This window comes from Sylvia atricapilla, chromosome 7, assembly GCF_009819655.1.
Source record: "Sylvia atricapilla isolate bSylAtr1 chromosome 7, bSylAtr1.pri, whole genome shotgun sequence".
NCBI classification, from domain to species: Eukaryota; Metazoa; Chordata; class Aves; order Passeriformes; family Sylviidae; genus Sylvia; species Sylvia atricapilla.
This window is the reverse complement of record NC_089146.1, coordinates 8,305,643-8,316,564: the sequence shown is the minus strand read 5'-3', so window position 1 is coordinate 8,316,564 and position 10,922 is coordinate 8,305,643. Positions and strand designations below refer to the sequence as shown.

Sequence of the window (10,922 nt, the reverse complement as noted above, 5' to 3'; positions counted from 1 at the left end):
GCTCCTGCAGCCCGCATTCCGCGGTATCTCCTGCCATCTACCGATGCCGGCGGGGCGGCAGCGCTGGCGGGCAGCGCTCCCGGCGGCTCCGAGCGGGACGCGGGGCGGTCACAGCCCGCTGCCCGGGGCGGGCCGGGGCCGGGCCCTGCCCCAAACCTCCCCGGGGCAGGGCGAAGGCGCAGCCCTTAACAGCGGCGGCGGCGGGGCCGTGCCGTCCCGGGGCGGCCATGGGCGAGGCGGCGGCAGGCGGCGCGGTGCCCCCGCTGCCGGCCGCGGAGCCGGCGGGCGGGCAGGTGAACGCGCTGACCGTGCTGGCGCTGCTGGAGAAGCTGGTCTCCATGCTGGAGGCGGTGGAAGGCCACCAGCGGCAGATGGAGCAGAGGCAGCGGGGCCTGGAAGGGGCGGTGCGGGGCATCCAGGGGGACCTGGTGAAGCTGTGCCGCAGCCACGGCGCCACGGGCGAGGCGGTGGAGAAGCTGCTGGAGAAGTCGCGGAAGGTGTGCGCGCACACCCGCGCCGTGCGGGAGCGCCTGGACAGGCAGTGCGACCAGGTGCGGCGCCTGGAGCAGCACCACGCCCAGCTGCTCCGCCGGGACCGCTTCAAGGTGCTCATCTTCCAGGTGAGAGCCCCGCTCCCCGCCCGGAGAACCGCCCGCTGCCGCCCGCCGGCTGCCAAACTCCGCAAACTCGGAAGCCAGAGCTGTCCTCCTGCTAACTTGGCAGATGTGGGAGGAAAACCTTTCCACCTTAGCAGACGTGGGGAGGGAGTAGTCTTTTGCTGAGTCTTAAACTAGGGGAAGGGCCCTCTTTCATTGTTAGCAAGTGCAGGTGGAATGCCCACTTTTCATGGATGTAAGGAAAGCATGTTTTCCTAACTCTTAGGAAATCTGGGAAAAGCTTTCTTTTTTACTCTTGCAAACGTGAGGGGAAAGCCCTTCTTTTCCTTGTTTCTTTTTTTTTTTTTTTTTTTCCCCCCTTCCTAACTTTTAGCAAACTTTAGGAAAGTGCCCTCTTCAGCTCCTGCAGTCTTGGAGATACTGTTGTCTTTTACTAACTCCTAGCGAACGTGAGGAAAGTGACCTTGCTTTGCTAACTCTTAGCACGCATGAGAAAACTGCCGTCGTTTACTCTGAAAATGAAGGGAAAGCCGTATTTTACTAACTCCAAGCATATGTGGGGAGAGGTTTGTTTTATTGTGTGCTTTGGGCTTTAAGTAAACTTGAAGGGCAGTTACGTTTTTCCAAACTCTTGGCAAACTTGAGGAAAGAGCCCGTTTTGCAGACTTGCAGTAGAAGTACCCCTAAAAACTGCCACAGCATCTGCCCTGAGAAGCAGGAGAGGGGCAGGGCTGCATCTCCCTGTCTCCTCGTGCCCTGCTTCACTCTGCAGGACTGATCTGGCCCATTCAGGGATGGGCTAAAAATTCAGCTTAAAAACTCAGCTTCCTGGGAGTCCATCCAGTGATAGCAGCAGTTTGCATATTTTCCCCTTTTTAAGCAATGGTCTGGATAGAGCACGCCGCGAGCTTTAACTAAACACAGGACGTGACTTACACATATTTAAAAAAAAATATAGACAGGCCTCCACAAATCACTGAGGGAGGGCAGGAGAGCAAATGCTGGGCTGGGGTAGTCACAGCTCGGGCACTTCACGCTGAACTTGTCAGCGGGGCGTTACCTCTGCCAGCCACTAACTCTGCTCCTTGGGTTGTTGGGGTTTTTTTCCTAAACAATCCCAAAATAAGAGAGCAGTGCTTGATTGTGAAAAGCTGGCAGGGCTGGTTAGTGCACAGGCAATTCCCCCAGAAAGGAAGCCCCCACCTCCCTGCGTATTGTTCTCCCAAATTACAGTCCAGGCTTGTCAGGCCAGAAGAGGAGGAGCTGCAGCCTGTTTCCACCCCAGAAGGAATGTGGAAATTATTCCAGAGACTGGGTAAATTAAAAGACACATGTTCTCTGCAGTTCTGCAAGTAATTTCGGATCCATTACTGTATGTCAAAACACTGCCATCTCCCAGGCCCCATTAGCTGGTGACTGGCTCCCGCCTCCAGGTTCAGACCTAGACCATGTCCTGTGTGGTGGGTGCATCAGCAACGCCTGGGGGAAGGTAATTTTTAACATTTCTCATAACTCTGAACCTCAGAATTAAGGCCTCACTGTTGCAAGGAGTGTCTTCTGCCAGAGAACTCAATATTTACTGTTTTAAGATGACATAATGCAGAGAGGAAAGACAAACAGAGCTCTGTGTGTGCAGGACAGTTGATGCTACCTTGGGTGGGGAACTTCCACTGGCAACAATTTGCAGGGACTGAGTGAAAGCAACAGTAAAAATTACCAAGAAGGCTACCAGGGGTAAAGCAGTGTCCTGCTGACACTAAAATGTGTTCGTAAGTTCTGTTTAAATCTCTGAACCTTTCCTTAATACTGCACAAACCTAAGGCAAGCAACACAGGCCCATGTCCCAGTACAACAGATACAGAAAATCCACTGCCTGTCTCTGGGCTGGTGCCTTTGGACAGCAGGTCTGTTCTCCACGGCTTTTATAGGGATTTAGGTGACTGTTCCCATCTCTCACCAGAAAATACGTCACTACATGCAGGAGGATGAACATAACCAATCCCAAACCACTGCAAGCCAAGAACACAAGACTTAAAAAAGAAACGCTGCCGTTAAATCTACTTTAAAAACTCCAAACAGCTATGAGCTGGGAATTGCTGCTGGCAGTGGCCTTCAGTGAAATGGCAGCGTGACTGTCTGGAAGCCTGGGTGGTCAGCATCCAGGGCTTTCTCCAGTGGAGTCTGGGAGGAGCTGGGATTTTCTGCTGAGAACAGAGGGGTGCCCAGGCTGTACCTGCATGCCCACTGCCCTGCAATCTCCCTGCCAGGATCTCCTTTCAGGCTGGAGAAAGGACACTCTGGTAGTCAGCAGGGCCACTGCCTTGCTAGGATAATTGTACAGGGGAAAAAACCAGCAAGCTGGTGGGGTTGCTGTCCTGCCTTGCTCAGGAATCCATGGAAAAACAATTGCAGGAAGGAGAAGTCACAGTAATGAAGCTGTATTGACGCCAGATTTCTGTGGAAACAAAGGAGAATCTGGATGTATGAGACTCCTCTTCAGCTGGGGGATCCTCCTTTTCCACTGATAAAAACAATGCCAAACTTCACAGAGCATGTTTCTCATTAGAACCAGCTTCTCCAGCTTTGGGAGACAGCTCAGTATGAAAATATTAATTCATATTTGGCATTCAGTTCTGCATTCACCATATACCCTAAACTCCCTAATACTTGGTGAGAGCACTGAGCATAGCCAAAACAGCTCCAGCTCTGCATTTTATGAAGTTGTGCTGCCACACACCAGCATCAGCTTTCCCTCTGCATATGCACTGAGAATGAACTGTGTTTAGAAAAGTTCACCTATTTACATATTTTCCATTAAAATGCTCTTAGTTTTCTCTCCCTAGAATGTCTGCATATATTTCTTTAATTGGTGGCATATTTTAAGGGAGCGCCATTCCAAGAATTTGAGGATGCAAAAGTTATTATAAATGACACAGCAATTCAGCAAAACACTGAAGTGACTGTTTTAAAAATCCTTGTTAAGCTTTGGCATTGTTCCCTTCTATTTTGTTCTCGCCACATGACCAGCTTTTTGGTTCTAGTTTGGTGGGGGTTTTGTTTGCTTTTTTAGCTGCAAAAGCAAAATGGAAGATAAAAAAGGCTCATGTTTAATTTTTTTCAATTAAATGTCATGTTTACTGGCTAAATGTCATGGAAATAGGACAGCTAAAATAAGTCAAAACTGCAGCTTGGGGTCAAGCATGCTAATATTCAAGTCCTTTTCCGATGCTGCTGTTGGTAAATCCTTCATCCTAAAATGAAGCAAGAGGGGGGCACAAAAAATTATCCATTTTGTTATATCTTCTTGTATGGATTACTGCGGGAATCTTTTGCAAAAGCAACTTGAAACTCAAAAATGAATAAGTGAGGGAACCAGAAGGATTACAGGCTGAAAATGCTGCATGTCCCACTGGAGCCTTGCAGGAAGAACACTCTCCTATTGATTCTGACAGAAACACCTCCCGTGGCTGTGTGGACTTGGCCCAGCTGCGCTGTGGGAGGGCAGGGGACAGTGCAGCCACTGCCCCAGCCTGCACAGGACCTGCCAATGGGCGGGTGGCATTCCCTGCTGCCTGCCCTCCCTGCCCACCCTGACATCCAGGTCTGAAGAGCCGTGTTTGTCCAAAGGAAAGCAGGTGGAGCTGGAGCTGGTTTCAGGAGGATTTGTCATATTTTGACCTATTTTGCATAGCAAAACAAGTTTTAGATCATTTGGGCATGTAACAGCGACATACAGAAGAGCCTGGACTGGGGAAATGCCATCTCTCCTTCTTGAAGGTCATGGCCTCATACAGCAAATGTAACAAAAAATCCCAAACCAAAGCAGATTGATTTTCCTCATGCAGCAGCATCAGAGAATCAGCACTTCTTGAGTAAATTAACTACCTGTTCACTCGGGCCGCCCAGTTTTGTAGTACACTGCTATGGATCTTTCTCCTTTTTGTAGAGGATAGGGATGAAATTATGACCTGCAGGAAGTTACCAAGGATAACTGATCAAAGCCACAGTGATTTTAACTATGCAAGTATTACTAGTGTTAGCAAGAGTTGTTTTATGCACAGAACTTCCACTATTCCATTCATCTCCTACATGGAAAAATAAAATTCAGAGGAGCTAGCTACCTACAGTCAAGCCCATCTGAGAAAAAAAAAATAAAATGCAAAGGGCTGTTTTTGAACTCAGATGTGGAAAATACAAAGATGTATTGCTTTCTTAGAATTTTAGATTAGATCAAGAAGAAAAGATCAAAGTTCTACTTCCTTTGGCATGGAAAATAGTTATGCAGTTTGTAACAGCTGGCATTTTTCAGTGTATTGTTCTAGTCTTCCTAAATGAAATAGCAGACTGCTTAAAAAATGTATCAAAACAAAATATAGCTGTCACATAAACTTGTAAGACCAAAAAGTTATCAATAGCCCACTTACAACGTGTTATCTGTAACCATGTTTGAAATAGAAATGTCTGTTCCACCACAGAGCACTCCTGCTGTACCACCCTTGTGTTTTCAAAGCATTTTACTTCATTTATTTTCATTTGCATTTTAATAGTTCCTGTAATCCTAAGGTCTTGCGGAAGCATGACATAGAGAAGCGCGTCCTTCCCGTTTTATAAGCTCACAAATAGATGCCCTGATGTTTTCCAGAGCCATGCAGGAACTTAGACAGAGGGGTGATCACTTGAATTCCAGTACTGCCTGATAGCCAGAGACCACCTAAGATCTGCTTTTAATTGAATCATTAGCTCAGTATATTTTTGTTTGCATTTTTTTCCCCATTTGTAAAGATGGGTAGTTTGACAGTCTCTACTCAGAAATTTGATAAAAATTGTAATCATATCTGTGTTCATCTTCTAGAGACTGCATGCAGTACTTCAGTTTAACATGAATACTGTAGACAGAGCTAAACTGACCTTGAGAAGGACCTTTCAGACCCATCTCTGGCTCAGACTGCGCTGTGATTAAACTCATATGACACCACTTTCCTAGATAAAATACTTAAAAAGTAGCAACCCACCTCTCTACTCATTAAAATCAGAGTTTTCTACACCATTCAGGCACTTACACCTGAATGTTCAGATGTCTAAGATTGTGCATGATTACCTAGGTTTGGAAAGAATGCACTAGACATGAAAATTATGTTTTATACTGAGTTCTCATGCTCTGGGGAATAATTCAACACTGCACCCACTCATGTAATCCGCATTTCATTAACTGCAGTGGAGAGAAAATATAAATATTTGTGCAGCAGTTAACAGCTGGTTTCACTTAAAGCTGGTGCAGGTTTCCTTTGTTTTGTTATCTTGGTCACTGTTGCTGATAGCTGCAACAACATAATAGGTGTCAGGAGAAGAGTGTGGGCTCCATGAGATGTTCCCCTGCAGGCACAGGGCTTGTCAAGAAAGTTGTGTGCCAGTGTATCTGACTGAGGCCACGGGCCCAGAAAGCAGTGCAGGAATAAAGCATATACAAACTGCCCAACCAGCATCCATTTCTTCTATACTTCTCATTTTTAATATCCACGAGGGATATTACCCAGCATACTTGAATCACTGTGTGTGCATATATATGTATATGGTATAAAATTATTCTGCCCATCTACATTGCATATTTCTGAGTTCCAGAAGGGCTACTAAGTAGCCCTAGTAGTAGCCCAAAGCAGTCCTAGTTTTTTTAATAGAATCACAGAATAATAGAAACAATTACGTTGGAAATGAGATCATTGAGTCCAACCTGTGACCCAACACCAGACCATTGTCAACCAGACCATGGCACCAAGTGTCACATCCAGTCTTCTCTTAAACATCTCCAGGGACAGTAAATCCACCACCATCTTGGGCAGCACATCCCAGTGTCTAATCACTCTTTCTGTGAAGAAATTCTTCCTAATGTCCAACCTAACCCTCCCTGAGGCACAGTTTAAGTGTCCTCTTGTCCTATCACTGGTTGCCTGGCAGAAGAGCCTGACCTCACCTGGCCACAACCTCCTTTCAGGGAGTTGTAGAAAACACTAAAGTCCCCCCTGAGCCTCCTCTTCTCCAGACTAAACAACAACCATGCACAACAGCCTTGACAGCAAATTTAACCCAAGACACTATTCTCTGCAGTGATCACAGCTGTATGCTCAGTCCCGAAATAATGAGCATGAACTTGGAAGTGTATGTGGCCTTTTTCCCCCTTAACTGTACACTCAGGCCCACTAGGGACAGATCTGAGACTATTACAGCCCTTTCACTCAGCACTTACTGCTTTTTTGTATCTAAAGATAAATGTGGAGGGAGGAGGGAAAAGAAAACCCTTCCCGATGCATGCGAGGAAGTGAAATTGCATGCACCCTGTCTGAAAGTGATAAAAAAGGTAATGACTAAAGACTATGCAGATCCAAGGCTCAGGGTGCTGAGAGGAGAAGGGAGTGTGCAAGGAGCCTCATTTTCTTTGCACGGGTGGATGCCTGCAAACCCCCCACAGAACAGAGTGTTCATTGTGCTGCCTCTGAGCTGCTCGGGGTTGCAGAGCTTCTGCACTCAGTGGGCACAGACATCCCTCATTATGACCTGGAGCTTCTGCCCTTGCTCAGCCTGTTTTGTTTTTAGATTCTTTCTTTCTTTCTCTGTCCTTTCTTGGTTTTGTTTCTACAAAGCAATACTTCTCCTATTAGCCAGAAGCTCCTGTTTTCTATGTGGTATAGTGTCTATTTATTTTTGTGTACTGTAAATTTGTGATCTTACATTTCAAGGAGCTGTCCTATCCACATTTTAATATTTACCAACAAAATTTATTACTTTGGGGTGTTTTTTTTCTGTAAATAGCTGTAAAATAGGATATACTCTAAACATCGTGAACTTCATGGTTTCTCAATATCAACAGTCCATTTTTAACAGCAACGTACATTTTGCAGGAATATGGCATAAGTGCTAACTGCATTTGCCATTTGAGACACTTCCCAGATGCAACCAACACCTCTGCAGGGATATTCTCAGTCTCTGAGAATATCAGTCTTCTCAGGCTGAAGAAACTGAAAGCTCTGTGGGGTCATGTGGCTTCTGGAGGTCTGCAGTACAACCTCCCTCCCCACCAAACCCTCCCTTCTCCCCAGGGACAGCGATACAACTTGACAGCTAAACTCTTCATATGAGAGTTTCTAATACAAATTAAAAGAACAGGATTTCCATTCTGCCTACATTCCAAGTCACTTTGAAAGAGTAGTCTTACAGCTGACAGCTCATAAGCCTTAAACTTTACCAGATAATGGGTTCAGTGGGCTTTGAAGTGGTTTGTTACTGGTTAAGTGTACTGAAAAAACCAATGAACATTCAGCCTTCATCTCATCATGGGGGGGGAAGAAAAATAATTGTTTGGGGTTGTGCATTGTTTATTAAATTATTTGTGTCCTGTGAACTATGAAACTCAAATATTGTCAATTCTTTCAGGAAGAAAATGAGATCCCTGCCAGTGTTTTTGCAAAAGAGCCGATTCCTAGCATTACAGAAGGAAAAGAGGAGCCTGTGGATGAGAACAAAACACTGGAAGAAACCTTGCACACAGTGGAGTTGGGGTCAGATGACGAAATGTTTCACGAGGGAGATGACTTGGATGACAGTGCAGAGGAGAAAACAGAGGAATCAAGAGCTGAGAAACTTAAAAGATCCAGCCTCAAGAAGGTGGACAGCCTCAAGAAAGCATTTTCCCGCCAAAACATTGAGAAGAAGATGAACAAAATCAGCACAAAGATTGTGTCGCCTGAACGGAGAGAAAAGATCAAGAAATCACTCACTGTGCATCACCAGAAATCCTCCTCTTCAAAGGGCTCAGGTTTCAAAGTGTCTCCCCTCGCGTTCAGCACCAAGAAAGGCCGCGAAGGAGAAAGCCCCACGGAAGCTGAGGACAGACCATCAGAAACTGCAAGCAACGAGCAGGCTGAGAACGAGGACGAGATGTCCTTTGCCGACATGCACTCGGATCTGACACCCACCACCTCCCTGGCCGAGGAGGGCAAGGCCGCCGTCGATTCTCTGGAGAAGGAGGCCAGAGTGGAAGGGAAGGCTGTGGTGAGCAACAACATCGAGCTGTCCATCGTGGAGGATGATGAAGAGTACGGGATGCCTCTAGAATCTACCCAGAAACTGTTCGATGAGAGGAGCAACCCAGTTGGCGGGGAAATGGAACAATCTGATGAAGAAACGACCCCAGCAGCCGTCCTGCAGGTGAACCAGACAGCGTGAGCAGCCCCAAGCCCCCCTTCTCCTCCCAGACACACCCGGTTTTCCTTAGGCAAGGAACTGGTTCCAGCTGCAGGAGGAGCAACTCTTTCATCCTTTTTTCTGCAGTGATAACTTATTGCATCGTGTTGGAATGCAGAGCGGGCAAGGTCAACGACTTGAGCTGCAACGTGCTCTGCTTTAGGCCAAGCCACTGGTGTTGGTGAATTGAGAGATGCTGCCAGCTGGTGTCAGAGACTAGCAGGAAGAGAGGATGTCTGGTCGAAGCAAGCTGATCAGCTGGCTTTCATAGAGTTAGGTCAGAGGAACGTGTGGAGAGTAGTCAAGACCCAAGCATTTCTGTTCTCTTTTCTTCCCCCGGTATGTCCCGGCACTGTGAGTAGTTTTGTATGTAAATGTGGGAATACCAATGAGAACATTTGATTCCAGTTGCCTTGCCACGCTCCATGAATTCTAACAGCCTCAGTAACTGTGCACACACCTATAGTTTGTTTAGGGCTTTGCTCCACAGCACTGTAGGACTAAAAGAGCACAGTACTTAGAGGGTGAAGCTGAAAACCCAGTTCCATCCATTTCAGTGAGAGGAAGATTTTTGCCAGTAGTCACTCGCTATTCATTTAGAAGAAATCACTGTGTTTAGGTAGGGGGGGAAAGTATTTTTCAATCTAACGGAGTTATGGAAATACTTTAATGACAATCGTGAACGTGTGATCAATTACTGTACCTTTAAGGGTTCAGAAATTAAAAGAAAAAATACAGGTGTTTGATAGGAACATGAAGGTAGCCTGAAGAAAATATGAAGTGCCATGAAATGTTAAAAAAAAGCAAAAGTAACCCCCCCCGTATTAAATCTATACTCCCAGCTTAAAGCATATATACTCAGATAACACTAATTAAGTCATAGTCTTTATAGCAATATACTATCAAACTTCGCACCTGCACAACTTTGTATCTCAGAGTATTTTGAAAATAGGATAATTTATCTTTTTACAGATTATTTCATATATAGAGCTATATCTACACAGGAGAGTTAGATAATTACAGGGATGTAAGGACAATTTCTTCAAAAAGGTGAAATACTCTTTCAGGCATGTCCAAAGGGAACAATGTGTTATGGATTGAACTTCATGGCAGGGATGAATTTATGTAAGCATGAGCTTGCAAAGCCACAGGATTTGGTTCTCTGCTAGTAACTTTGATCAAAGTCACCCACCTGCTCTCAAAATTACTAGTATGTAATTCTTCAAGATTAATTGAAAATGAAAGGTTACAAGGTAGTTTGTTCACTATGAATGTTCATTCCTGTCACTTAAAGGTAAGGGGCAAGGGAGGAAAGGGAAGCACAATACCCACAACAGTTCCCTTACATCCTTGGTTGTTTATGCAGTGGGTTATTTTTATTTTTTTATATACGTAAAAATTCTACTGATACTTAACATTGCACTAAAAGGTTGCTTCCTTTTGTGTTTAGAATCACAAATTACAGGGGAAATAAAAGCTACAGCAGAAGTACCATTATGAAATAATTAACAGGTATTACTCCACAGGGATAATATCTGTAACCAGTAAATCACACTGGAACTTAGTTAGAGCTTAGTTAGGCGAGTACTATTAAGAGTTAAGCTCTTAAGTGCATGGTATCATATAGAAGATTCTGTTTCTAAGAAAAACCATGGCGTAACTCGTGCAGCTATATTTTTATTTTGTATTAACTACAATGGATTTCAATAATTTTTACTTGTAACTAACTACGAATATGACAAATAAAAGCATAATATAAAACACCGCCATGTCAATCTTTGGGAGAAGCATTCTGAGAAGCTGGCAAAGATGAAATTTAAAGGTCAAGTATTTATTACTTCAGTTCATATCCCTGTTGTATCTATACCGTTTTCTTTCTCATCCTGTGCTGTTATTTAGCAATGCAAACACCAGTACTTTGCTTTCCAGACACTTGTCAGGTTTCTAGCCCATCTAAACGTATTCAGGAACCTTCCAAAATCTCCTGGCTCAATCTGCATATTTTTATTGGACTGCAGCGTACTCCTACTACACTACATAGTCCTGGAAAGCATATTTATATGAAGTTCA

The 10,922-nt window shown here is 45.1% G+C and overlaps 1 protein-coding gene across 1 annotated transcript; it reads left to right on the top strand.

Annotated features, from left to right (window-relative positions):
• The first annotated feature begins 212 nt into the window (after window positions 1-212).
• CAVIN2 (caveolae associated protein 2) lies at window positions 213-10,616 on the top strand. Its single transcript, XM_066322549.1, has 2 exons — window positions 213-620; window positions 8,043-10,616. Exons 1-2 carry the CDS (start codon window positions 228-230, stop codon window positions 8,832-8,834), a joined length of 1,185 nt encoding a protein of 394 aa, XP_066178646.1. The 5' UTR covers window positions 213-227; the 3' UTR covers window positions 8,835-10,616.
• The last annotated feature ends 306 nt before the right edge of the window (window positions 10,617-10,922 follow it).